Source organism: Trichoplax adhaerens, genomic scaffold (genome assembly GCF_000150275.1).
Source record: "Trichoplax adhaerens TRIADscaffold_10 genomic scaffold, whole genome shotgun sequence".
NCBI classification, from domain to species: domain Eukaryota; kingdom Metazoa; phylum Placozoa; class Uniplacotomia; order Trichoplacea; family Trichoplacidae; genus Trichoplax; species Trichoplax adhaerens.
In genome coordinates this window covers 324,819-352,127 of record NW_002060952.1, presented here as the reverse complement: position 1 = coordinate 352,127, position 27,309 = coordinate 324,819, and the positions used below count along the sequence as shown (strand labels likewise).

At 33.2% G+C, this 27,309-nt stretch overlaps 3 protein-coding genes across 3 annotated transcripts; all 3 read left to right on the top strand.

Moving 5' to 3' along the window:
- Positions 1-1,326: 1,326 nt before the first annotated feature.
- On the top strand, positions 1,327-6,946 carry TRIADDRAFT_29150 (uncharacterized protein; the record flags this gene model as incomplete). The annotated part of the gene is made up of 24 exons (XM_002115323.1): positions 1,327-1,396; positions 1,473-1,515; positions 1,613-1,779; positions 1,929-1,967; positions 2,062-2,116; positions 2,262-2,294; positions 2,381-2,432; positions 2,533-2,694; positions 2,791-2,926; positions 3,026-3,131; positions 3,200-3,239; positions 3,354-3,467; positions 3,546-3,647; positions 3,748-3,828; positions 3,909-4,006; positions 4,095-4,231; positions 4,337-4,543; positions 4,700-4,843; positions 4,932-5,119; positions 5,208-6,077; positions 6,187-6,279; positions 6,352-6,498; positions 6,582-6,658; positions 6,739-6,946. Coding segments are annotated over 24 exons (3,369 nt in total), but the record flags the coding sequence as incomplete, so codon positions are not given.
- Positions 6,947-13,150: 6,204 nt separating this feature from the next.
- TRIADDRAFT_59194 (uncharacterized protein) lies at positions 13,151-17,232 on the top strand (the record flags this gene model as incomplete). The annotated part of the gene is made up of 13 exons (XM_002115322.1): positions 13,151-13,320; positions 14,153-14,395; positions 14,576-14,700; positions 15,130-15,251; positions 15,364-15,450; positions 15,632-15,678; positions 15,765-15,897; positions 15,999-16,063; positions 16,169-16,283; positions 16,389-16,508; positions 16,586-16,650; positions 16,776-16,933; positions 17,087-17,232. The coding sequence occupies 13 exons, from the start codon at positions 13,151-13,153 to the stop codon at positions 17,230-17,232; spliced, it is 1,596 nt and encodes a 531-aa protein (XP_002115358.1).
- A 3,100-nt stretch (positions 17,233-20,332) lies between these two features.
- Positions 20,333-26,823, top strand: TRIADDRAFT_59193 (uncharacterized protein; the record flags this gene model as incomplete). Its single annotated transcript, XM_002115321.1, has 11 exons — positions 20,333-20,523; positions 23,126-23,371; positions 23,768-24,030; positions 24,528-24,682; positions 24,756-24,839; positions 25,029-25,075; positions 25,805-25,919; positions 25,992-26,099; positions 26,204-26,280; positions 26,351-26,493; positions 26,693-26,823. The coding sequence occupies 11 exons, from the start codon at positions 20,333-20,335 to the stop codon at positions 26,821-26,823; spliced, it is 1,560 nt and encodes a 519-aa protein (XP_002115357.1).
- Between the last annotated feature and the right edge of the window lie 486 nt (positions 26,824-27,309).

Here is a 27,309-nt window from a genome sequence, read left to right as displayed (position 1 = left end):
CTTGTACTGTACTTTGTTGATCAAAGTCTTACTATCAGCGAGTTATTTGGTATTGGTTTTATTTCTTGTTTTTGGTAATTCTTGCAGCTACAACTTGCACTACCAAGTATTATCGTCTAAGCTAAATATAGACAACCAACAGTTGGTCATGCATATTTAAAATTGCTCCAAGGTAGAAGTTATCTATTTCAAGTGAAAGCGATAATAGTAATTTTGCTAATCTACCAGTAGTTTTATACTCCGTTTCTATTATTCGATTGGCGCCATGACAAGGTAGCAAATGTATGATAAATACGCATTAAGTGATTTTTATCCATTCTAATTGTAATCATCAACTAATATACGATCTGGTAATTCAAATTATTTCTTTATTGGTTTTGATTCTGGGTCATAGTGCTGCACCAAAAGGAATTTTAATGTTTTGCAGCTATTTTGATACGTTCTTATTGACCTGTAAGGACAGACTTCATTTTATTGTCTATATTTGGCTAGCAATTCGTGCTTTTCATTACAGTGAAATTAATTTCCAATACGGTTTCCATGAACTAAAATCTTGTTCTTGCGTATACTAAAGATATAATTATTATTTATTAATTATTAATATTGGGACTGGTGCCAAAGTCTATGTTAATTAATTGTTTATATTAAATAATGTTGCAGGATATTGCTGAAATAATAGCAGGGTAAAAGTCTGCACAATGCTTGGAGTAATCTTGTGTATAGAAATTAGAGGACTTGTTATATCCCCTTTAGTATCCCCTTTTATTCGCATCATGAATATCTCGTATATATTAATAATTTAAAAATTAGTTAGTTATCCGTGGTGAAAGCTTCTACATTTTCGAGAAAGAAATCAAGGGAATACTTTTACAGTTTTCTTTAATCATTATATTGCTAACTAGATGTTATAGTAATTCACTGACCCATCGAATTCGACATATAACGTTTACGAAGACATTGTCTTTCTGCAGATAATTGTTAATTAACACCAATCATAGCTTAGGCTTGATATTTTGTACCTACATTTACAATCGCCGCGTTAGAAAATTATAATTATCGCTCAAGCCCATAATTATATCATGAGCAAATTGTCCAAGAATAAATGGAAAAATTTAAAGTCTGTTAACTGTTGTTTCAGTAATTAAATAATACTAATAGAAGCGTAGCTATCATAGTGTTTCATGTTTTTATTACGCTTAATTAAAGTTAACATGCATTAATCTGTGATATTTATTATATTGTGCTTTTAGTAATCCGGCTGTTACGCGTTCGTGGTTACTACCTGATCCCGAAAATTCCCGAGCAGATAAACAGACCACTGCTGCTGAATCTGATTCTGAGGATGAAGATGAGCAGCACCGAACTGAAACATATTCTCAATACGTTCCTAGCAAGTGTAAGCTCTTTCTATCATTTAATTGATTTTATTCAACAATAATTTTGAAAAGATGCCTACTACTATCACTTTACAGTCAAAAGTGGCAAAAGACATCCCGATCCGGTCGTCGAAACCAGGTATAGTAAAAGTAAATTATTAATATTTACCTTTTCTTAATGGGTTACCTTTTGCAAGGATAGGAATGAACCAATTACGTTTTTTTTATATTTATAGTTCTCTTTCAAGTGTACTTCCTCCAGACATTACTTACAATTTAAATTTACCTAAATCCGTTATTGCGAATGGAATGTTATCATCACTACAATTAGAAGCCGTTGTGTACGCATGCCAACAACATAATACATGGTTAGCTGATGGAAGAAGGGCTGGATTTCTCATCGGTATAGGATTCGTTTCACTTTTGTATAGCTACTTGTACCGAGAATTTCACTCGCCACGGATAGTAAATCGATATGGGCAAGATTGAAATGCTCTGTATTAATTTTTAAATTGTTAACTGGCTCATTGATTACCTTCTTGTTATTTGCAGGCGATGGCGCAGGTGTTGGTAAAGGTCGGACTCTTGCAGGTAAGGTGATATTAAAATAATTTAAATTGGCACACCGTGTCGTGAACTTTTGTTATTTATTCAGTAATCGTACTCCTCTATCTGTCAATTTTAGCTATCATTTATGAAAATTACATCGAAGGAAGGAAACGTGCATTATGGTACTATTCGTGCACTCATTGATAACGCTATCTCTTATATTTTGTATAGCCGTTACGGTCTTATAAGTTCGAAATGGGAATACAATTAAGTATACGATATATATATTCGTATTATAATAATTAATTGCCGTTTTCAACTTGGTTCTAGGTTGAGTGTATCGAATGATCTAAAATATGATTCTGCAAGGTTTGTTGTTGTCAGTCGTTTTCATACTAACGATTGAGTCGCGTACCATGTAATCATAATAACTTTAAAAAAAAATTAATTCATAGAGATCTAAAGGATATTGGAGCTGAAAGGATAAAAATTTATTCCTTAAACAAGGTAGGCTGTGGAGTTATGTCAGTTTTACGTGCAATTGCTCTGGATTTATTATAATGTAATTATGGACATCTTATATACAGTTATTTAAATTATATTTCAGTTTAAATATGGAAAGATCTCATCAAAGGAAAACGGTTGCGTTAGAAAGGGTGTTATTTTTGCCACTTATTCTTCGTTAATCAGTGAAAGCCAAGGGAAGGCTAAGTACCGTACCCGGCTATCGCAGATAATTCGTTGGCTCGGCGAAAGCTTTGACGGCGTGGTATAGCTCTTTATATTCTTACAGTAACTTCGTTTTAAAAACCTGCGGTAGCAAGCCGAGTTACTCATTGAAAATACTCTTCGTTTTCGTTAACAGATAATTTTCGATGAGTGCCATAAAGCAAAAAATCTCTATCGCTCTGCTTCATCAAAGCCAACAAAAACTGGAAAAACTGTTTTGGCCTTGCAAAATAAACTGCCAAAAGCCAGAATTGTATATGCTAGTGCAACTGGTATTCTTTGTCATAAAGTTTAAATACGCATAAAAATTGTTATTGGCATTCTACTCGTTTTATCATTTTAAAGTAATTGCTGTTTTCCTACACAATTAGGCGCTTCCGAACCGCGCAACATGGCTTATATGAATCGTTTAGGAATATGGGGGAAAGGAACGCCTTTTCAAGAATTTGAAAATTTTATTCACGCTATCGATAAAGGGTGTGTAGCTTATGCAACTGATGATTACATGATGTGAACTAGTAATTTATAGGCTACTTTATTAATAGAGGAGTTAGTGCCATGGAACTTGTTGCTATGGACATGAAGGTAAACAATAAATGGTTTAAATGTTGATGCAGTACAATTTGTTACTTCTACACAAACCAACGAATGCTAATAAGTAGTGAATTGTTCGTATATTGGTTATGATAACATCTTTAGATGAGTGGCGTCTATATGGCAAGACAATTAAGCTTTACAGGAGTTACCTTCAATATTCAAGAGATTCCTCTATCTCATGATTTTAAAGAAATGTACAACAAATCAGTTAAACTAGTACGTAACTACAAGGTACAATTTCTAATTTAACTTTATGAATAATTGATAACGAATAGTTATGCCATTTTTCCCTAGTGGGTGGAGGCTCGTCAAAAATTTAGCCAGGCTGCTACAATAATGGGGGCAGATAGTAAATTGCATAAAAACATGTGGGGTCAATTTTGGTCTGCTCATCAGGTCTGCTTTCGATATTAATGATTTATCCGTAGAGATTATATTAAGCTTTGAATCTCGGTAAATTATAACTTCGCTAAATTGATTTGGTATGAACCGGTAGAGGTTCTTCAAATATTTATGCATAGCTGCCAAAGTTAAGGTCGCTGTAGACATAGCAAAAGATGCCGTTGCGAATGGGAAGGTACAACAGAACATGATGTGTACAGTGTATTTTTGCTATGATTGTATAGTATTCAATATGAAATTGTCTTTCTTCATTAGTGCGTCATAATCGGATTGCAGTCAACAGGTGAAGCCCAAATGATGGAGCAGCTAGGGGAATCAAACGGAGAGATTGATGACTTTATCTCTACCGCTAAGTAAGATGCTTATAAAAACAAATTATTTGGATCATTTATTGGTTGTGTAGATGTTAATGAATAATTATTTCGTTGCTATGTATGGTAGGGGGGTATTTACGGCTTTGATAGAGAAGCATTTTCCGGCTCCTAACATGCAGCGACTTGCCAAATTGATGGGTTTCGATTACTCTAACAATAAAGGCAATAATAAAAGCGACAGTTACGATCGGAAACGTAAACGAGGTATTTCATGATAAATTTTATGTAGACGCTATTACTCTGAATGATATGCTATATTTATATTTTTTGCTGTATAACTATGGTAACTTTGAATCATGCCTTTGTTAGAGGAAAATGGTTCAGATAGCGATACAGAGAAAAGAGCTTGCAAGGATGAAGAGAATCATAGCAGCAATAGTGATGATAGTGATAGTGATAACGATAGTGAAATAATTAAATCAGACTCTAATTCAGAGTCTGAAGAAGACATCAATAAACTTTTCAACAGCAGTGATTCTAGCGACAATGGCGTTTCTCGTAAATCAAAGGCAAAAGGTATATACATCGCAAGTGCGTCTTATTTACTGATTTTTACCATCTTCATACTATGCATTTCTATTTAGGTATAGGAATTTGTATCAATTGACGTACTGGTAATTTAAACTAAATTTCAAAACTAATTTCTGTAATTACATCAACTGTTACTTTTAGATGCTTCCCGTGACAAGAAATCGAAGGCGAGTAAAAAAGTGCGTCAAGATGCTGGACTTACTTTGAATGATATTCTTCGTGCATCTGGAATTGACTCATCTACTCGATCATGGCAAAAGGAAGACTCTTCAAAAGCAGATCGAGGTTCTTTAAGATTCGTTTATTCAATTATTTATTTCAACCTTTACGTGACAAATCTATGACAGCTCCAATTACCTTCTTTTTTGCTTAGCTCGTGCTGTTGGGAATGTTAGGCCGCCTTCTCACAATGCAAGCAGGAGTGTATCTACGCCGGGTGAATCAGCTAACCAATTAAAAGAGCAGCTACTAAGTAGTTTTGAAGAACTTGCTCCAAAGTTGCCACCGAATACATTGGATGAACTGATTGATTCATTGGGCGGGCCTAAAAATGTTGCTGAGGTTAACGTTTGTGGATTTGTGCACAAAATTTTTTTAATATTCAAAAAATTATTGTAGTAATGTAAATCGATTTGATATATTATTTCAGATGACTGGTAGAAAAGGTAGAGTTGTATGTAATGCCGATGGGACTATTAGCTATCAATCGCGTTGTGAATCAGATATACCATTAGAAGTCCTAAATCTAATAGAAAAGAAAAGATTTATGGACGGTGAAAAATTAATCGCCGTTATTTCTGAAGCAGCTAGTTCAGGTATATCTCTTCATGCGGATAAACGAGTAGCAAATCGGCGTCGTCGCGTCCACATAACATTAGAGCTACCATGGAGTGCTGATAGGGCTATTCAACAATTTGGTCGATCTCATCGTTCAAATCAAGTTAGTGCTCCCGATTACCTTTACTTAATATCTGAGCTGGCTGGAGAACAAAGATTTGCATCTATAATTGCAAGGAGATTAGAAAGTTTAGGAGCTTTAACACATGGTGATAGACGGGCTACTGAAACTCGTGATTTTAGTAAATATAACTTTGATAATCGATACGGTCGTACGGCTCTCGAAGCCGTCTTTAATAGCGTAACTGGACAACAAAAAGCAATAGTACCAGCACCAGAGAATTATGAGGGAGATTTTTTCAATGACATTTCGGAAGCGATGGCAGACGTTGGATTATTAAACAAGCAAAATCGATGGCCATATTATGTATACGAGAAAGACTATAATAGTATACCCAAATTCTTAAATAGAATTTTAGGTATTCCTGTAGTGTTGCAAAATAAGCTGTTTGCATATTTTAGTGATACATTGAATAAAATAATTCAGGAATCAAAAAAAACTGGAAGATGGGAAAGCGGTATACTAGATTTCGGCACTGATGATATGACTGTTGAAAAAGTGCAGAGCATTCAATTTGATGTTTCTTCGCGTCATTCAGGAGCAATGGTTAAATTGCACACGGTATACCTTTTGCGTAAAATCTTATCTTTAACAGCGATAAAATTTGAACAGTTTTTGTTTTTTGAATCTATATTGTGAGAGTTTACTAGAGTATTTTCTCTTGTAACAGTTGAAATTAACGCGAGGCTTATCTTGGGAGAAAGTAGTCGAGATCGCAGATGGAACAAGTGAAGAAAAGGATGGTTTTTATCTGTCTGTGCAGGTTAATAATAATAAGATTGTATAGGTATTGGCAACCTTCTTAACGAAATTGCTTCTCTATTTTGATCTTAAGACAAGAAATTATAAAAGAGTGGCTGTGTTCATTAAACAAGTTATCACCAATTCGGGGGCGGAAGATAATTTCCAGATATATCGACCAAATACTGGAATACAGAAAAAATTTGAAAGATTTACGGATATTTTAAAAAAGTATCGTAAGGTAAAATTTGATCTTTTAAATTACACGCCTGTTGCCATATGACTTTTACTCTATTTAGCACAACGAAATAAATTTTTTTGTAGTCTTCGAAAACTGCCGCAAAGTCTGTATGGATTGATCAATACGAAGCCTCACTAACCTTATGTAGTCACGCTTTCTGGTAATTTAATTTATACTATTACAAAATGAGTAATGATATCTTATTAAATGATAATTATTTTAATTGATCTGCGATTTTAGGAAAGGTAACTGTAAAAAAGTAGCTGCTGGTTTAGCATGTGAAGTTGGCTTAAGATGTCGGACTTATCACGTTTTTAGTGGATCTGTATTTAGTGTTTGGAATTGTATCGAGAGTGTCTTACTTGGTCAATCACAGCAAAGTAAAGTTCAAATCGTGCGTCTCACAACGAAAGAAGACGAAAAAATTGTTGGTGAGTATCAAACTTGATTAACTAGAGTAATCATACACGACGTTAGGTATTAATTTATCTTTCTTGTTGATACTAGGAGTATTAATTCCGAATCAATGCGTCATGGCTTTGCAACAGTTGTTGAGTCGTGTTAAGAAAGAATCATAGGAGATTGCTGATTGCAAATTAATAATACGTTGTGTCAAAGATAGTTTAATTGTATTGTTTCCGTTACTATTTAACACATAATACGTAATTTATTTTGTGTGCTTAAGACATCATGTTTGTTGATTTTATAGCTGTTGAGAGTCATGAATTATTATCGAATTGGTTATTTCAAGGATTCCTTATAAAGCAAATCCAGGAATATCGTGATTGATTTGTCTTGTTCTATATTGCTGACTTCATTTAATGAAAGCGGTAATACTTAAAGTGCTATTTTTCAACTTGTTTATATATATATTATGCTGTATTGCATTCGACAATCAGATCTTCCAACTGTTCTATTCGGAAACGGATACATATATTTATAAGCCGTAAGTGTACTCAAACTCTCTGTAAAAGTTGATCTTGTTAATCAAGAAATAAAGTATTATTATCTAATTTTTACTGTTATATATTAGAAACGCTGAATGCTAACATTAGCGCTTGCCGTTTTACTAGCGTAAAATAAAACTTTAGGCCTTAATTTATTGAATGCGACAAATATCGCAATGACTACCAAATTCTTCATAAATTGTCATCCAATAGTATAGATGTTATGAAACATATAGACTACGACCTTTTTATCACAATATTATGATCGAATATAACCGACAGTAAATAGAATTATCACTATCATATAAGAAGTATGATTGTCGATAACGGCGTTACGAAAACATACGAGTATTAATTAAGCTAAATTGCAATTTTTTAGTATATTCAGCGCATGTTCTCATTGATAATGCTGTTATTCACCTTATAAATTTAAACCTTTTCGGAACATTTCAAAAGTACAACTAGTACAACTGACGATAAATTCAATGTTAAATCGATACCTTACTAATTGTATCTCATGTCTCAAATCGATTAGTTGCAATATTGCAGTAACATTCCTATGTACGGTACAAGTATTTGAAGCGCATAACTGTAATTAGGAAGCGGAGAAACATTAAAAGTAAAATAGTTGCAAATTTTATTGATGAGAATTATTATAGGTAAATTTATTATGCTCAAAATTGTAGAAAACTGCCCTGTTAGATTGGCATCTCGCCTTCTAGTATAATCTATTATTAATGGCCTTATGATTGATACCATAGACCTCGCAAACTTTGAATGTTTAATTTCATAACAAAGTCAGTTTGAACTGTTTCTTTAATAGGGTAATGGTAATTTAATTAACGTAGCTAGGGCTGCTGTCATATGTTTGATAACCGGCGTGAGCTGAATCGCTTATCAGCGTTGTCGTGGGCATCTCTAGGCTTAATATTTCTCCTAGAAAGATAAGAGCACTATCAGGAAGGAGATCGTCTCTGTAAATATTTAAATTATTTCACGTTAATTTTGAAGATGAGTTCGAGAAATACCACTACCATGCCATCGACCGAAGCTGGATATGACATTCGAAATTTTTTAAACTTACCGACGGACATTCTGGCAATGATTATCGTTTTTGCTATCTTAGCGATAGCTGCAATCATCAATTGTGCTATCCTCGTAGCCTTTAAAGGAAGAAGGTGGATGAGAAATCGCTATCATGATATGTACGACTGTTGCTGCCCTCGTCGACGATATTATCGAGCTCGTGATGATTTCGTTTTATATGTTTATTAGCGATGTTGGTGGCGAGATACTTTCCCTATCGAATTCATAAGCAGATCGATAATGGTTTTAAAACTATCGCTTTATAACTACGTGTATTATGTAACTAAAGAGGATAACAGAAGAGCTTCCCAAGTCTAAACTTTAGAACATTTATCATGGCTATTATCTTTCAAAGTACGACTTTGATATCAGATGATTGTCTAGCTACTTTATAAGCTTTTTTAAACACTGTTCTAGTGTTTATATTTCCCACGACGGGCGCAATTCTACGCTGAAGTAAGGAAATATGAGAAATGATTAAAATTGGACTTTGACGTATCTAAATTTAAATTTGGAGCATATAATGTAGTGAACTATCACAGCATTAGGGGTAATGTTAGATAATAACTTCTAGCAACGCCAAGTGGTCATCCGTAAAGAGCTCTATTTCGACACGTTGTAATGAAATTGCAGCCAGCATCTGTTTTTAACTATGGAATCTATAGATGATTTTATTGCCATGTCATAAAGATATCGGTATACGCGAATGTCATGTCTTACTATCGGACTCCAGATCGTGAACTACACTACTGGTATAGCCGCCGCAATATTTCGGTTAGGCCTAAAATTAATTCCGTTTTACGATATATCATCGTATACATACAGCATGCTCTAGTGTGGTACGAGTATATATTCTAAAATTTTATTTTCCAACAGTTATTATGATAAATTCTATTCGATTAAAAAAATGAGTTAATGTCATTATAAAAATAAATATAAAAATAAACCGTTAATCCGTATTCGTATGTTTTTTATTTTTAATTGTACCGGAGAATTTAGTAGCAATATTAAAAATTGAAATGCAGAAACAATTTCTAAACTACGTAAATTTATTTCGTATATCGAAAATACAGTATGATTGTCTCCATGTAGCAAAGGTGTAATTGGGCCGATTAATCTAATGAATCTATAGAATTTCATATCTACCGAAAATTAAAAGCATTTGCTTATGATGGTAAAATTTTGCAAATTTAAAATTATTATCTGGAAGTTAGGGAAATCCTCGGCGAAGTAGCTATAAATGATGGCAATATTTTACAGTCATTGTAGCGGATGTTAATACTGATACTGTATTAGGAATTAGCGTACGGAAAAAAATTGGCGAATTTTGGTATGGTATGCTTGTCATCATGTTCGTACTTCCAATGGATTGATTTCTAGCTCAAATTTAGTTAATCTCGACGATAGCATCGTAGGTTCTATCTTTGATTGCTATGGTAGAGGTATTTCAATATTATCCTAGTGCATAAACAGAATTGGTCCATGTTATAGGTAGTGGCGTGAAAGTGGCCAAGAAGTAGCTTTACTCTCACATGATATTGTGCTGATCATATGAAGGATCTGTACTCGTATATTGCCATGACCATCAATATTCACATTTGTATTTTGGGTAATATCTTGAAGTGATTTAGGACTAGCTTTACTAAGTACATCATGATATTGCACCGACCACATGGGATGGCTCTGTACTCGTATACTACCACTAACATCAATATTCGTATCTAATCGTGGCGTGGCTTATTAATGCAAAAAAGACGTTAAATTAATTTCAATTTTCTCCTGGTACAGAAGCAGATTCAGTTGATATTAATAGTATAGGTAATAGCTAGAAGTGATTTAGGACTCACTGCATCCGTATACTGTGCTGTGTTATTCATTTCTGACCGGATCGTAGCTTTAATGCATGTATTCGCATTTTTTGCTCATAGTGGAGAATTAGTCAATGTTGTGGGTAGTAGCTTATAGATTATCTGGATCTAGCCGCACTAGAGCATCATGTTGTGCTACGGAATCGCGCCAAATTCAATGCGCCTATATCCTAGCATTGCAATTTAGCTGTCAATTTAAGATGGAATCACGTACAGTGCAGAGCTCAATCAATTCAAGATTGATTTTTCGTTGACCTAGTCGAAACTACTACTGCCTGGTATATAATAAATAAACGTTATCCTACTGAATATTAATAGATACAATCTAAACGGTCTTAGCTCTTCCAAGCATCATATTGAATCTAGCATGGAATGGTGATATTGTTTATTGCTCGCGATTGAAATCGCTCATCTCGCTAGCAACATGACTTTGCTAAAGGCTATCTCTACAGTTCCACTAATGCTCATCCAGGACTACATACTGTACGAATATTGTGGTCAATCTGATTGAGAAAGAAGTACTATTTGAGCCACAAAATTTTTTCAGTGAAGGAGAGATTCATTGCATTTTAATCATTTTTGCCCACTCAAAATCTCTATTTTTAATATCACTATAATGTAGGTCTTAAAATGAAAGCCACACCATTAGAAGTAGGATTTTCGGATCAATTCCATTTCACAGATCAAGCTAGATTCTACAACGTAACGCCGTAAAATGGGATTGATCCGCATTTTCCACCGCATAGGGTGCTATACGGGTAAATAAGGGTAATCACTTGGTAAGATTTGAATATTTTTTGTATTATCCAACACGCTTTCCTGCCATCCCTTAAAAAGTCCCGACTTACAGTCCTGTATACTATCGATAGCAGAGACATATGTGCATAGAAAATGCGTCGCCATACGAAACGACGTACTGTACTGTGTATATCGAATTGAAGTTTTATAACGAACTTTTGAGACATCTTCTTGGCAAACTCGTATTTTCGAAAATTTGTTTAAAAGTTCACTCAATACGCTAAAAGTGACAGCTAAAATAGGCTTTCATCAGATTTGATGCCCAATTTTAATCTTAAAGAGTAAAATATTGTATCAACGCATTCAAGTTAGTTATGGTTATACCAAGGACTACTCTACCAAGAATTCTCCATCAAAAGCCGTAACTAGAAAAATTTCTCTCTATACTAAAAAATATACGAGTCCCGTGTATTTTTAGTATAGGGGAGGGGGAAATTTTTTTAGTTATGGCTTTTGATGGAGAATTCTTAGTTGAGTACAGTGGGAAAACATTTTTAGTGACAGCTTTTGAGGGAGAATTCCTAGTTGAGTAGTTTCTGGTTATACAGCATACGGAGATTTGTGTGCATTTTACCTCTTTTTTTTCTTATAGTACTGTACTACGTTGTAAATCCATATATTGAGCTCAATCCTAGAAATATCAAATTGCCTGGCAATGTCCCGAGCAATCGGTCCACGCCAGACATTGACCGGCCATTTTTAGAAGTCCCCTGATAGCGGAAATACTCATACATCGATAGTAAACGCGTCGTTATACGCAATATCTGCATATTGAGCAGAAGTTGACACCGAACTTTTGAGATACGTTCTTAGCAAACTCTATTTTTGAAAATTTGTTTCAAAGTTCACTCGAAACGCTAGAATGGCAGTTAAAATGGGCTTTCAGCAAATTTGATGCCTATTTTTTTAACCTTAAAGAGTAAGGTATGGCACTAATTGCATTAATTGCATTCAAGCTCGTTACGATTATACAGTATGTTATGATTTGTGTCTATTTTACCTCTTTATCTTATATAGTACTATACTACGTATCTACAGGACAGCCATGTTTATTTTCGTATCAGATATTTTAATAAAAGTATCAATGAAATTGATTGCTATCGAAACAACCATTTCTATACATACAGTAAACTCAAAGATTCTATCTGTAAATTAAGAAAAATCTGTTCATATGCTAGATAGCGGTATAAACTACTTTACTCGCGCCTTAATTTGAATTCCATTTTTTCCCAGTGAAAGTATCTAAAACGAAATGGAAGAGGCTGTTCACTGTTCAGTAGAGGAGAGCACACTGATTGCAGTACTGTACTGTATATTGTATAATAGTTTACTGAAGAGAAAAATTCTCTTTTTATAGGTCCCTGACACTATACTGTACTGTACACGGTGTATAGTATTGCACTGTAGCAGTTGGGGTACTTTAACTTATCATCTACTCCCCAATTCGACATTTAACATCAATTTTAAGGACAGAATCTTGTAACTTAACTATTTCCCTATCCATTGATATAAAATTAGTTCAAGAAACGAAAAAATTTCTTTTTTTTCCCCCTTTTTAAAATTTTTCCCGTGAAAAATCGACAGTGCACAGTGCTGTACATTGCACTGTAGAGGGTGGCATCGTTAAGACTGTACGGTACAATACGGTACAGTTACTAGTACTGTACGAGAGTCAATCTACAGTACGGACTGGTACTGTAGTCAGCGATCTACTCCATTTCCATCGCTACGCCAAGTCCAAATGTTGATCAATAATTGAGCAGGACAGTAGAAAATCTGCACACCTTATCCGCTAGCGTAGACAGTGTTATTCATATGGGAAATGCAATGACAGATGTTATCCACTCTTAATGTTCTACTGAATGTCTAGAAAATTGATCCATACGAGATGACTTCGACGTATTTTGCATGATGTTGACAAAGTTACTTACTGATTGAATAAGAAGAAAGAGAATGAATGAATGTCATCCCAATCTCCTAACGTTAGCCAACGAATTACTAGAAGTGATATTAGCAGATGATAGTCTTGATCATCGTCATCTATTAGCCGTACGGTCAACATCACGAAGGCTGTATTCGATATGCATGAGTAGTAAATTATGGAAAAGGAAAGCTTTGACAAGGTATGTACCTTGCATGATTGTATAGACACCAGTGGCTTAGGGTTATTGCTATTATACGCGTTGAAAGCCAACAGGTCCTATCGAAGATACGAGAATAATTAAAACGGACCATTTCTACTATCCATGTAGCCATTGTACTAAATGAAACAGAACATTGCTACAGTACTGTAGATGCAGCCATTATACGAAGTGACCAGATCAGCAGCCACGTTAATCATACGCTTGTTTAAAAAATCAAATTCTGGTTTTCAACTTTTAGTCATCATTTCATCAATGTTATATCCATCGTAAAATCTTGGCATGGATGATGCTAAATCAAGCTAATTCTATCAAATGATGAATTTATAATTTATACGACTAGATAAATAATCATTACATTTTACTATACCATCTACTTATCAACTTTACAACTGTTGTGTAAACCGTCTAGTAATGAAGTAAGATAGCATAGTCTGAGATAATTTATGTCACTCAATTATAATTATTAATCTTTGTACTATTTGCAAATGAAGGTAGTGTTGTATTTCTAATGATATATACCGAACTAATCGAAAGTTTTATCCTCAATACAGTACTGTTGATTTGCATAATGTGTACGAATATTTACCAATTCCAATCATAGATCACTGTTATAAGACAGTAACTTTCCTAGCGATAGTTTACTGCCATCAAGGACAGAATCCAATCGTGTAAAGTACAAAGATAGCCATTACGTGTATTATGTTAGACATGGCAATCATTGACAAGTTTGAATACCTCTATACTATATGTTGATGAAGTAATCGAGCTATGGCACTCTAATCATGTTGAAAATGTACGTATTTTAAACTAGATGGTCTCACTGGCATAATGCATCGGATGATCAATGTGACTGGTATGAAATATATAAGAAAAGGCATCAACTTGAAGAGTTGTTAAGGAAGGAAATTAATTTAATTGCTTACAAGTGTCATGATGAGCAAATCATTACAAATGATCGCTACGATGGAATCGATCGGATCGTTACAGGAGCTGATTCAACAGTAATAGTTCCATCAGCGATCGAATGTCTGGAAGAATTTCTTGATGCTAATAAGTAATTGCAGAAAACACTTGCGTTCTAGGAGCAGTTCGTTACATTATCCAGTATAGTACTTATAGGTCGAAATATTTTCTCATGCACGAGATTCTTAAGTAGATTAAATTATTATAATGTTAAAAGAATTGTTTTTCGCATAATGTTAATCTACATTTATTTCCGTGGATATTCTGGCAGATGGAATAAGCTGACAATGAGATATTATGCTAGATTGGTTGTTAAATATTTATCTCATTGTCGGCTTCAGGATGAAATTCAAGCATTTTTGGCCTTACCTGATTGGAAGCAGTCGCCAGAGCTAGGTAATTATGCTTATCAATAGAGTTATTTTTATAGAGATTTTAATTTGTCCGATTTATAATATCCGTAATTAGGTATCGTCTACCAAAATATTTCTAGCATGCACTTCTATATTTGAATTAAAAATAGGACCTCTGACATTTTAGGTTTTTCGTTACTGGCCTATTGGATGACTTCATCTTACAAAGTTGACATAGTGAATGATACCGGTCAGCGCATTGATCGAATAGCCATGAGAGTTTTACAGTTATTGCAGCCTAGCCAAATCCAAATTCGTCTTACACATTTATCATTTGGCAGAGATGACTGGAGTAATTTTTTTCTTCTTAAAGTCATTTTATATCTGAAACTATTCTAATTATGCACTGACGAATTAAACTATTCTGGTATCAATATTTTCTCATGACTGATTGTATTATATTCTACAATAGTTACAGATCATACCGAAGCGGAAAGAATACTGCTCACTATTAATAAAGTACTCTTCACGGAATTAAATTATCATTGTAATTGCGACAACTATTATGATGAAAAAAATGTTTCTATTGATAAGGTGATAATATCCGATACTTTTTTCCATAAGTGTAAAAGCATCGTTGACATAATATAGGTATTTTATTATACTGCAAATAAATTTATCTGCTCTTTTTCGCCTCTGTCTTTAGGTATTGGAGAGCGGATATGGAATTCCTCTAACTATGTGTGCTATATATCTTGCTATCGCAGCTAGACTAGGTGTTCATCTTGAATTTGTACGTTTAACACGTGTGTTTTTGCCTTAGCATAAATTCTAAGATTTTTTGCGATATCAATTTTTATCATGGTATATTAGATATAATTTGTAAGCTATTATATATAAGACTTCTTAATATTAGTAAATGAGAGCTGATAATGCCTTTTAATTGTAGTTACTGCTTGAATTTTTCGCAATAGGTTAGCTTTCTAAGTCACTTCATGTTAAGATGGCCTTGCAACTCAAGGTACAATAATAATAAATTTACATTGTATCACTATGTCCTATGCATAATAAATAAGATCCATTATAATTTTTATTAATATAATTAAGTAGTACTAATGAAACAGAAAGATTTAAATATATTGATGTCCTGGAGAATGGAAAATTGAAAACTCGAGAAGAGTGTCTGCAGATGATATCATTTCGACTACATCGTACATTAGAACATGTTTCAACTAAGGAGGTAACTAGAAAGTCAAAATATCTGCTGGACATATAATGAATTTATGAATAGTACTTCTCAAAATTTGTTATGACCTGAGTTAGTTTCGTTAATATTTTCAGCTATTGTGTGTTGCTATTGGTAATTGGGTCAATGAACTGCACAGGTCCATCCCTTACCGTGATAGGTAAATCAAATGTGTTTGTGTTAAACGAATAGTCTGTTAAAGATTAAGCTCCGTGTAGATTATGTCATATATTAACTTCATATTTTTATTTCTATTTCTTGATAGCTTACTACAGCTGGTCCATGCTTTAAATTTAGATCTAATATTGAATCCAAATGATCAGTCCATTCGATTTATGTACTTATATCTGTTAGCTCGGGTAAAAGCTTATGACATTAAGGTAAAATAGTGTATAAGTTATGAAGATTACTTTATTTTTGCCTATAGAAGTGAGCAATTATTAATTATAGTAAATATTATGTTGAACATAACTGTAAATGGGTAGATCATAAGAGATACTTTCGAAAAGGGAAATCATGGATTTTTTCAAATGACACCGCAGCACCAGAGATATTTGAAGACCCTAGTAAAGAAGAAATATGAGAAAGACAATACGATGGAAATAGTTAGTTCTTCTAAAATAGTAACGTTTTAGTAGATGCAATATTAGATTTTATAACGATACGGTTCTGTTGGATACAGATTAAATTACGTTCTGAATATCCACAAGTGAAGTTTAAGATAGGCGACATTTTACTTCATAAGAGGTCAGTTATGTAATAAGTTTATGCTTCGTATTAATCGTAAGTTAATCACTTTTCAAATCGTTGATTTTGTTATTCGAATGGATCATGGAATAATTGTACAATTTTTGAAATTATTTTTTCACTAGATATAATTTTCAATGTATTGTTTGTGGTTGGGATTCGGTGTGTGACAAGGGGGAAGCATGGATCCTTCAAAATGGTATTAATCAACTAAGTCAAGGCAAGAATCAGCCATTCTACAACGTACTTGGTGCCGATAGTTCGGAACGATATGTTGCCCAAGGTATACAAATATTATTTTTTAGTCATTATCTATAGCATATATTCTATCCTTTCATAACCAGATGTTTTAGCATACATACGAATTGCTATATATGTAATCATAAGATGATATGTTGTAATTAGTAAGTTTACGTATTGTACTTGTTTAAAATAGAAAATTTAGAAACCACTGATCGAACTGAATTAATTCAACACCCGGAACTTGGTCGTTACTTTAACTCATTTAGTTCAAAGATTTACGAACCGAATGAGCAAATGCATAAGCGTTATCCCGAAGATTGCTCAGAAGTGGGTCTGTAAGATTAATGACAACAGCATAGTAGTACATGAGGTTTCAGGTCGAACTTTATTAATATACAGATATTACAAAAATACTAGCAATATTAGTTTATTCCGTTATTATATATGTTATAGAAAAATATCTAGGATGACCGTTGTAAATCAGCATAGTAAATCTATTGGTGTATTCGTTCTTAGAAGTTTTACACTTGCGAAAAAATTTCATGTATTTTATTTTCAATCATGAATGAATCCTACTCCATGACAACAATTATATTTACTACCGTACTAGTTGCAGCATTAGCACCTCATAATTGCAATTATTTTTTGACCCATAAAAAGTTTTTATGCCTATTCTGGTTGACGTAATAATTTAATAGTTTTAACTGATCAAATTAAGTAACGTCAGATACTGTCTATTATATGAGCCAAAATGACGACTGTAAATTATACATGTTAAGGCTTACACAAATGCGTTAGGTACATAGTGCTTAGCTATTACACTTTTAGACATGCAGTCGATAAGTGAATCGGCTCAGTCAATTTGAGTACGCCAATGGGGCTGCAATGTGCATAAATATTATTTAATTTTACTCGACAATATAGTCGAATGATACGCGTATGTAACTAATGCCGGTATTGCATCACTAAAGTATAGCTTTTACAGTGTAGTCAGCTAGGTTGTTTTTCAATATAATTATATTGAAGATTGAATTGTTATATATTATATTTATATACGAGCACAAATACAACATGTTTACAGGTGTAGTTGATAGTAGTAATTAGCAGGGACTTCCTGTTATTCCTGCAGCTATAGTAAATTTGATCGATTGACGGTATCTACAACAAATAAATCGGTCTCAAATGGATAAACAGCCGTCATTGCGTTTGTGTAATATTGACAAGATGTAACATAATCTAAGATGTCTCACTACTGTTTTGCATATCATTATGATTGATTGGCGTTAAGACGAGCATTTCCATTTGAAATAGTTAAGCATTACTCCGCCCCACTTTTGTCTTCAAATCTAGGATAAGTTACTTTCGGTTTACCAATAGCCGCGTCGCTATTGTGCGATATTTTGTTGATCAAGACAGCATGCATAGAATATAACATCTTTTTTTTGTTTATTTACAGTGTACACTCTATTCTTAGTAAGTAAAGCGCCTAAGTATCATGGAAATTTTACTTTTTAAGCTGTAGGAGTCCTAGCATCTCCGCTGTAACGATTGCACTATATGTTAATTGATTGTATAAATGAAGTATTGACGTATTCTATGTATCAGCAGGAGAAAGAAACGCGAAAGGGTAATAGCAACTAATGATAGCATCCTCCGATGATACTTTTAGAAGAAACCTTGGATAATCGCTATCCAATTTCTATCATTCTTAAGTAGACGATGAGAAATATCGCTAAAATTTGAAGCTGATCATAGACGACGATCAAAATAATTTTGTATTCTTTAAATTACTGTCTTGTCAAATTGTGGAATAGAGATAATATTAGGGTATAAGTTTTCATTTCGTAATTGATCAACAAACGAATTGATCGATTATACCTTTTTCACCGAGAAAAATGCTTTGGGTGAGGATACTATATTGATCATATACTTGTAAAAGGATCGTAAACTACGATGGCTCTTCTTTAACGAGGTGGGCAAGCGTAGCTCATTTGTAAATAAACGAGTTGTGCGTTTGTCCAATTTTTTAACGCAAGAAGTGCTTAGACTGATCTATTGGTCACATATTTCTTGTAGTTACTAAACGCCCTTCTCGATCGTAGTGCAACGTGATAACCCATCATAGACCATAAATTACGGTTACTCTCCTTCCATAAGCTAGGGAATGATAATCTGTTAGTATTAGAGACACAACCAATATTAAAAATCATCTAACACAGGTACACTCCTACTATAATCTGTACTTGAATTCCGTATGGCACATTAGGCCACAAGTCGTGATCATAGTCTTCTCTCTCATTGCATAAATTGTTTTATGTACTTCAAAAGGTCCACGATGATGCGTAGTGTGCAACATAGCTACTGGAAAAAGATTCTAACTGTATTTCTAATAGCATGCACAATAAAGTGTAGAAGATAGGCCATGTCGTGAATATTCTTCTCTTTAATCACTGGATAGTCAATAACAATGATAAATTGTTTTTAACCTATGTATATCTTTAGTCTTGAGATATGTTGATATTACTGCATTATTAGAATCGAAAATTACTGTAAGAAGGAATTGCTCTGCTTTAATAGCTGAAATTATTGCGGCAGATCGCCTAGCATTTCCCCTACTGAACATTCTACCAGTCTTGGACGTAGCTCCAGACTGCATAACCTGTTTTTTATCACACTCTCTCTCTTCAATTGAAGAAAATTTTTCCATCAGATTGGAAGTAGAAAATTCAAATTTTCCCATCACATCAAATTGCCATTTTCACACAAAATTCATCCTAAATAGCCTATTACTTTCCTGACAATTATTCTATTAACAAATCTGAAAACAGAAAGTAGAAAGCAACGCCTGCTTTTCTACTGTTGGCCTTAAATCTGTCTAAGCGTTATTATGACTATGGAAAATGGGCCTAATTATATTGCTATTGTATTTAGTCATAGAATATTATACTATTAAAGGAAAGAAGCTCCTGTGCTTGACCATTATTCTATCTTAATACTATTGCATCCATAAGCAATAGCCAACAGAAATGGAATTGCAATGGCGAGATTCTACCAGAGTAATTGATAGAGTAGTGGGTAGTCCATTAGCAATTCACATTGCCTTGGAAACCGTGTAGTATAGTATACCATACAATTAATCTATGTATATAGTCTAGTATGGAAACCTAGCGAAAATATAATTTATCTATGGAATGCTAGATATGCTACTGCCACTCCCCATCGACGTGAGGATAAAATAGTCTTTAGTCTAGTTTCCACTAGCCCATCGGCAACTTTTTCGTCTACTAGGGGTGCTAAACTATCGTTCAAAGCAGAAACGTTGGCTATTACTGCATACTAGATCGACTTTTCTATCTTTAAAAGCTTCTTTAACAACAGCAACAACCACTGGTGTGATCAATTTTTTTACTTACTGTATTGATCGTAAGAAAGAAGTAGAATGGGCGATGAAGAAGATTGTCATGGCGATAACCAGTTGAATTTGATCTATTTACCAGACGAATTAATTGAAGCGATTTTAATCCAGCCACTTCTGAATCATCATGATATTCTTTGTATATCGGCTGTTTGTAAATATCTCCATCATGTGTGTTTAGGCTCTAGTTTGTGGCAATTTAAAGCCAAATCAAGGTAAGAAACGAGCAACTGCTGAATAAAATTAGTCCATTCTACCGTGGCACTTCTAGGTCGACAACATCGGTGTCATGATATTAATTACTATTTTAACCCTTGTAAAGTCCATTTTGCTATTTCAACAAGGAGCAAAAATCATCTACTTATGTCTAATACAGTTAAAAGTGAATGATATTACTGTCAGTAGTGCCATCGATAGAATAGATAGTCCTTGTTAATTGCTATAATTGCATTACCTACTAACGGCATGAATTGTTAGTTTACTTGTATTTTCACCATGATTGGATAAGGGTATCCCTGGATATTGCTGATGATATCAAGTAGTAGAGGAAAATTAAAAACTAGCAATGGACCCTTGTCATTGCCATAGCATTATCCATTTTACCCTGTAGCCTACCCATTCTTGTAGGCTTATGATCATACGATAGAGAAAGCAATTGCATTCTACAGTACTTGAACCAAAGACAAACAACATGAAGCGGGAAAAATGAATGATTAATTGGCAAGTCATGGCTCCTACAGTTTTCACACCTTCCCATGCGTTCAAAAAAAACTCTACTTATGGATATGAACTAAATACTACTGTAAAGGATGTTTAGTTCACTATGAGTAGAATAAATGACGGTGCTTTCATCGACCAGTAGATCAGTTTACAATGTTATCCTACTATTAATCATGTTGTTCATCTGAAATATCATGCTATCATGTCTAGTTTACTTTTAAAGATATAGTAGCTTCCTTTTCAATTACAATAACTCTGTTAGCTATCGTGTTTAAGGTAATAATTGAGCAACCTGGAGAAAGACTGATTGTCAGGATCAATGTCCATCATAAGAGTTTGTCAATTTGGAGCACTCATGTATCCTCACCCAATATTTCCCTTGAAAGGAGTGGTACTTTTTAAAGATGTTGCTGGTATGGAATAAAAACGTTTAAAGTCATAAATGATAAGCAATCAGGAGAAAGACGGATAGATAACATCGTTGACCAATGTCCATTATAAGAGTTTGTCAATTTACAGCGCTCATGCATCATCACCCAATATTTCCCTTGAAATGAGTGGTATTCTAAAGAATATTGCTGTTGTGGAATAGAAGTGTTTAACGTCATAAATTATAAGTGGAAAGACTGATAGACAAAAGCGTTGATCAATGTCCACCACAAGAATTTGGCAATTTAGGGCACTAAAATATCCTCGTCCATTATTTCCCTTGAAATGACTGACCTTCTAAAGGATAGTGCTGATCGAATAGAAGTACATTTACCGGGAAAATCATGTCCAAAGAGAAGTAATCTTTGACATCAATATTCACTACTTGAATTGTAGTTAGCAATATCAGGATAGATACTACGAACACAAGTGTTAACAAGCTTATTCATGATTTCCACACTATGGCCCTGCTAAGCAATCTCATACAAATTTTCTCTTGATTATCTAGTAACTGATATCAATTATCATTGAATGTACTTGATGGCCATAACACAAAATAGAATTACTACCCATGTATGTTGGAAGCAATTTGTATTCTATGTTATAGTAGATACTGCTATAAACATCTGAAATGATGTTATTTAGTAGTACCAGTCGTATCAATTCAAGTTTTGATACCCGTTATTGCCTTTACCTACTGGGCTATGTTGCATACTATGAAGATGCCTAATTGAAGACAAAGCGACATTCATCTTAATGATCAATGACTACTAGATACTATACCATGAAAATTTGCGTTAGATACAAATTAATCATTGCTAAGCCTAGTAAGACATAAGACAAGTAGAATTGATTCTTAATAGTTATCGTCCATTTTAGGTTTAATGTTGAATTGTTTTTAACGATACGTAATTGAAGATAAGCAAATTTCATCTTAATGACTAATGATTGCTAGATACTATTTAGTCGTACTAATCTACTAAGGAAATCTGCTTGAAATACAAATTAATTATTGCTAGGCCTAACCAGACATCAGACAAGTAAAATTGCTACTTAGTTGTCATTCATTTTGGGTTTGTATTGAACTTTTTTAACGACATAGAGCTCTACATTGGCAAGGATCCTAAAGGGATCATAGATAACAAATTTTGTTCTAACTGAAATCGTTGGCTTATTACGCATTCAATCACAAATTAGACAGAAAATTTGCTACGACAACATCCTTGCAACACCATCATATCTTATAGAACTTCTACTGTATTAAATTAATCTGTAGAAACGTCTTTTCACCTTCATTTTACTCTCAAAGTTGATATATTACAATAAAAAAATGGAGATGAAGAAAAAGCTACTGAGTTGGTTGGGTCGATATGAGAATAGAAAACGATCATGTCGCTATAACACTGTTCAACGACCAACATAATTCAAGAGTAATTTAAAAAAAAGAGATCTGTCATGATCTTAAGCGAAATGGTAACAGGAAACTCCTTGTAGTTATTTACTTGTTCCATAACTAAAGAGATCCATGTTGAATTGATACAGATATACTATTATAAACAAAGGGATATATTATTATTATTACTAATCCCTATTTTAATAATAAGACTATTAAACTAGTATATCGTATTATTTCCTTTTTTTATGATTAATTATCAATGCCTTATTTAGGTGGTCTAAATGGGATAAAGCACTAGAAAATGCATCCACGGATTGGTATCAACTGTTTATAGCAAGGCATAAACTAGGATTGAAGATCCAACAAGAACTAAATGAAATTAATCGACGATATTATGATGATGATTTAATATCAAGTGATGCTTACAGACCCATCAAAACTCTATTGCAAAAGGATAAGGACAACATTGCTAATGAAACACTTACCGAGTATTTAGTAACACTTTTATCTGATTCAAGGTTAGTGTTAACTTATGACGACGATAAGTACTTGGTCTCTAATATTCGTGAAATTCATAATTGCAAAATTGGTTGTATTCAAAAATTATTACAAAATGTAATGATATATGAAATTTCACTTATTTCATTCGCTTTTAATAATCAATTAGGCTTAATATTTGTTATGTTCTATAAATTTGTTTCATTACCCCTCTTATATGCATTATCCCTGCTCAATCATGAAGCTATCATCAGACATCTGAAAATATTTTATCTGTTGCTGTACAATCGATCATTTAGTTAACTGGCAATATTGCCTATCGAAATCTAGCATCATTAAAATATAAATATCATAAACTGAAAATGGTATATAAGTTACTGAATCTACTAATTCATTATTCGTATTTTTTGTTACAGCAACGATAACTTAACTTTAAAGTATTATGGAAAAAATGTCTACAATAAGCTTTGCTTGTTGCCACGAATTAAAAATATGTTAAAATTACCGGATGACGACATATTAATCGAGGAAGGAGCATTTCTATTTTCTTCTTGGTTGATGGCTTGTAATATTACAAATGAAGATAACTGCAACAAACAAATTGATGCTATTGTTAAACAAGTTAAACAATATTTGATTGACTCTAACTTGTCAGTAAGAGACAGCGAAACTGGCTATTGTAAGTTAGCAATGCATGTACTGTATGGACATATTGCACTGCATTGATAGGCTAATTATTACGTAAAATAACTTGAAATTATTTGAACTCCGATTTATAACAGCATCATGTAATTGCAGATGTTCCATTTCTTACCATAGATTGAAAGCTTACGTGCATATTTGTGATAATAGATGTTCTATATTCTTACCATAGATTATAAACTTACAGACATATCGTAAAATTAAATCAAAGTGTTACATTTTGTGATAATGTACTTTTTTTTCGAAATAGACATTTGAGTATTCAACACTTCACACTAATAGTATTACGTTATTAGTCGCGCTAGCTAAATTGCAAGACTGTGAAGCAAGTCTAGTCAATGTTATACGCGGGTGTATTATATGCATCGCTGTCTTTCGAGATAAAGTAATCATATTTTTATGGCTTTGGATGCGATTATAGCTTAACCTATTAAAATCTTAACGGTTCATCTTATTCTTATATTTATTAAATAGTACGAGATTATTATTCTTGCTGCAACATTTTATCGGCAATCAACAAGGTTCTTTATGGCGATCTTGGCTATGATGGTAATATCAATTCTTACCGTGATCTCATAGCCTTTATTGATCTTGAAGCAAGAGGATTTACAACTGCAACCCCACTTATGGTAATAAATTTAAGACGAGGATGGATAATTTTATTCTTAGTATAGTAATTATTTTTTATACAACTTTCCTAAGATCTTGCGTACGGACAGAACGCCAATATTTTTTGCTGCATTATATTCTGCAATTGCTCAACGATTGAGAGTAAAACTAGATCCGGTATGTCATTAGATTATAAATTGAAATTATACCTTATTAATATGCAGTTTTAGTATTCCGTGGGCTATTTTTGCGGTACTATCGCAACTATGGGTATGTTTTAATTCCAGATATTACATGAAGTATTTATTACAATAGCTGTAAGAGATTGGCTTTTATTGCTTATTTCTTGTTGTAAATACTCTACAGATTACCTTTCCGAATTATATAATACTTCGACTTCAATGCTTTGGAAGGTAAATGCGTTTTTAATTATTATTGAATTAAAGAGACCATGAAATAATATCCTAATAATTTTCAAGTGTTACGTACTCCCTAATAGATATTTAGTAATATTATTTAGCTGTAAGACAACTAATGAAATATAGGTGAAACTATTCGATATGAAACATTTAAGCCTTCTTATTACTAAAATGTTATGTATTTCTCTGAAGCAAAAACTTGGAAATGATAGAGCGATACGTTGATATTCTTAGCAACGGTAAGTTGTTAACGCAGCGCGAAGCTTTGACTACATTGCCTGGAAACTTGAATGCATCGATTAAATCCTTAAAGCCAATTAAAAATAGAGAGGTAATTCAATACCATAAATTACATGGACTTCCAAATAATATACCTATTACTTCGTTTTAGTAACGAAAATTGCAGTTTCCTGTATAACGTTTAGATCGGAATGTTAATGACAAACCAAAACAAATAAGTTTCTTTTCTCATCTCAATGTCATGGCAGTTTTTACGCGCAATTGCGAGAAATCTAACCAACAGCTGCATGAATAAATATAGAAACGGAAAAACGTAAATTTCAAAAGTTGCTGCTTCAAAAATAATAAAATTATTCTAATTTATGTCCTCGGTTATATAGCATAGCATACACTATCGGATTCTGAACGATGCTGTTTATCAAATTTACATATGTAATAGTATTATAGAATTGTTATGATAATAACTGATTCTTTCTAATCTAGATACAAAGTGTTAACGAGCTATCTTCAGCTGGTGGTACTTATTTATCCAGAAGATGAGGAAAATCACGGAGTTCTATCCCGTATCTATCTCGATTATTGTGTTTATGACGATGAGGTATAAGTGAGTTGTGGAACAATTTTTCAACCACTATTTAATAAATTTTTAATTTACTTACCAAATCGTCAGGTTGTTGAAAGTGCATTCGAAAAAGCGAGAGCTGGCATATTCGAAATCAATCCACGCCACTTAACTTGTCTAAATCGCCTAAAAGATATAAAGCATATACCTGCTGAGGTAAATCATATACAAATTCGATATTAAGCAGCAGATACCATAATGTTATACCCATTAGATGCTTGTAAGAACAAAGTTGCTCATTCGGAAATATCTCATTTTAGCCGAAAGTTAAGTATCGATCCTTGGAATCATCTGCTACTATTCTTTTCCGAATTGGAACTATAGTAAAACATAGAAGGTATCTATAAATTGTTACCTATAACATATTTGATATTATTGTTATAAGTTTTTATTTTCGATACTCGTAGAGATAATAATAAGGTTGTTTACAAAAATGCTAATTTTTCTTTACGATTTCATGTTGGTATGATCTTAATTACTTTTATTTCAACATTATTTATTAACGAAAGTGACGGTTGGACTGGTGTCATTCATGGCTGGGATTATCAACGTAAAATTACTCAAAATCGAATAAAGCAAATCAAAGTTGATTCACCAGTTACTAATGCAAAACAGCCATTCTATTACATACTTGCTCAAGATAATTCAGAAAGATATGCTGCACAAGGCAAGCATTAGTATTCTTCAAAATTAGATTATGCTGATTAATTATAACCGCTATAATTGCTAAATTCCTTCTAATTTTATAGAAAATCTTGTGGAAGTAGAAGGACAAAAATCCACATGCTGTCATCCTGAGGTTGGCAAATATTTTCAATCGTTTGATGGCGAAAGATACATTCTGAATCAGGAATTATCTATTCGTTATCCGGACGATTAAGATAATTAACATAACTCTTATTTTTCAACTTTATGGAAACATATTCCTATTTTTATATACTATTTTATACCAGAAATAAAAATTATGATTTAGCTGGCTAGTTTATAACATGGCATTATATATATTATCATTTACAACGATCATCAACTTATCTATATACACTAATTTAGCCATATCTTATTTGCCAAATGTTTAGAAGAATGACTGTTGCATAAAGCCAGTTAGAACTTATATGAAAGTATTACTTTCACATGTAGTATGCCCTATTCTCGTGCTGTACTTACTCATATAGGCATGTTAACAGTATATAATATTTTGCCCTAGTCCTAAATTCTAATTTTACCCTAATAATATTTTAACTTATAGCACCCTACTTCCAAATTATTTTTGACCATTTTACTACGGTATTTTTCGGTGTATTATTTCAATTACACCTTGCGTATGTTTCAATGCTAATCTTGCGGACATTAAGATTATAATACATTT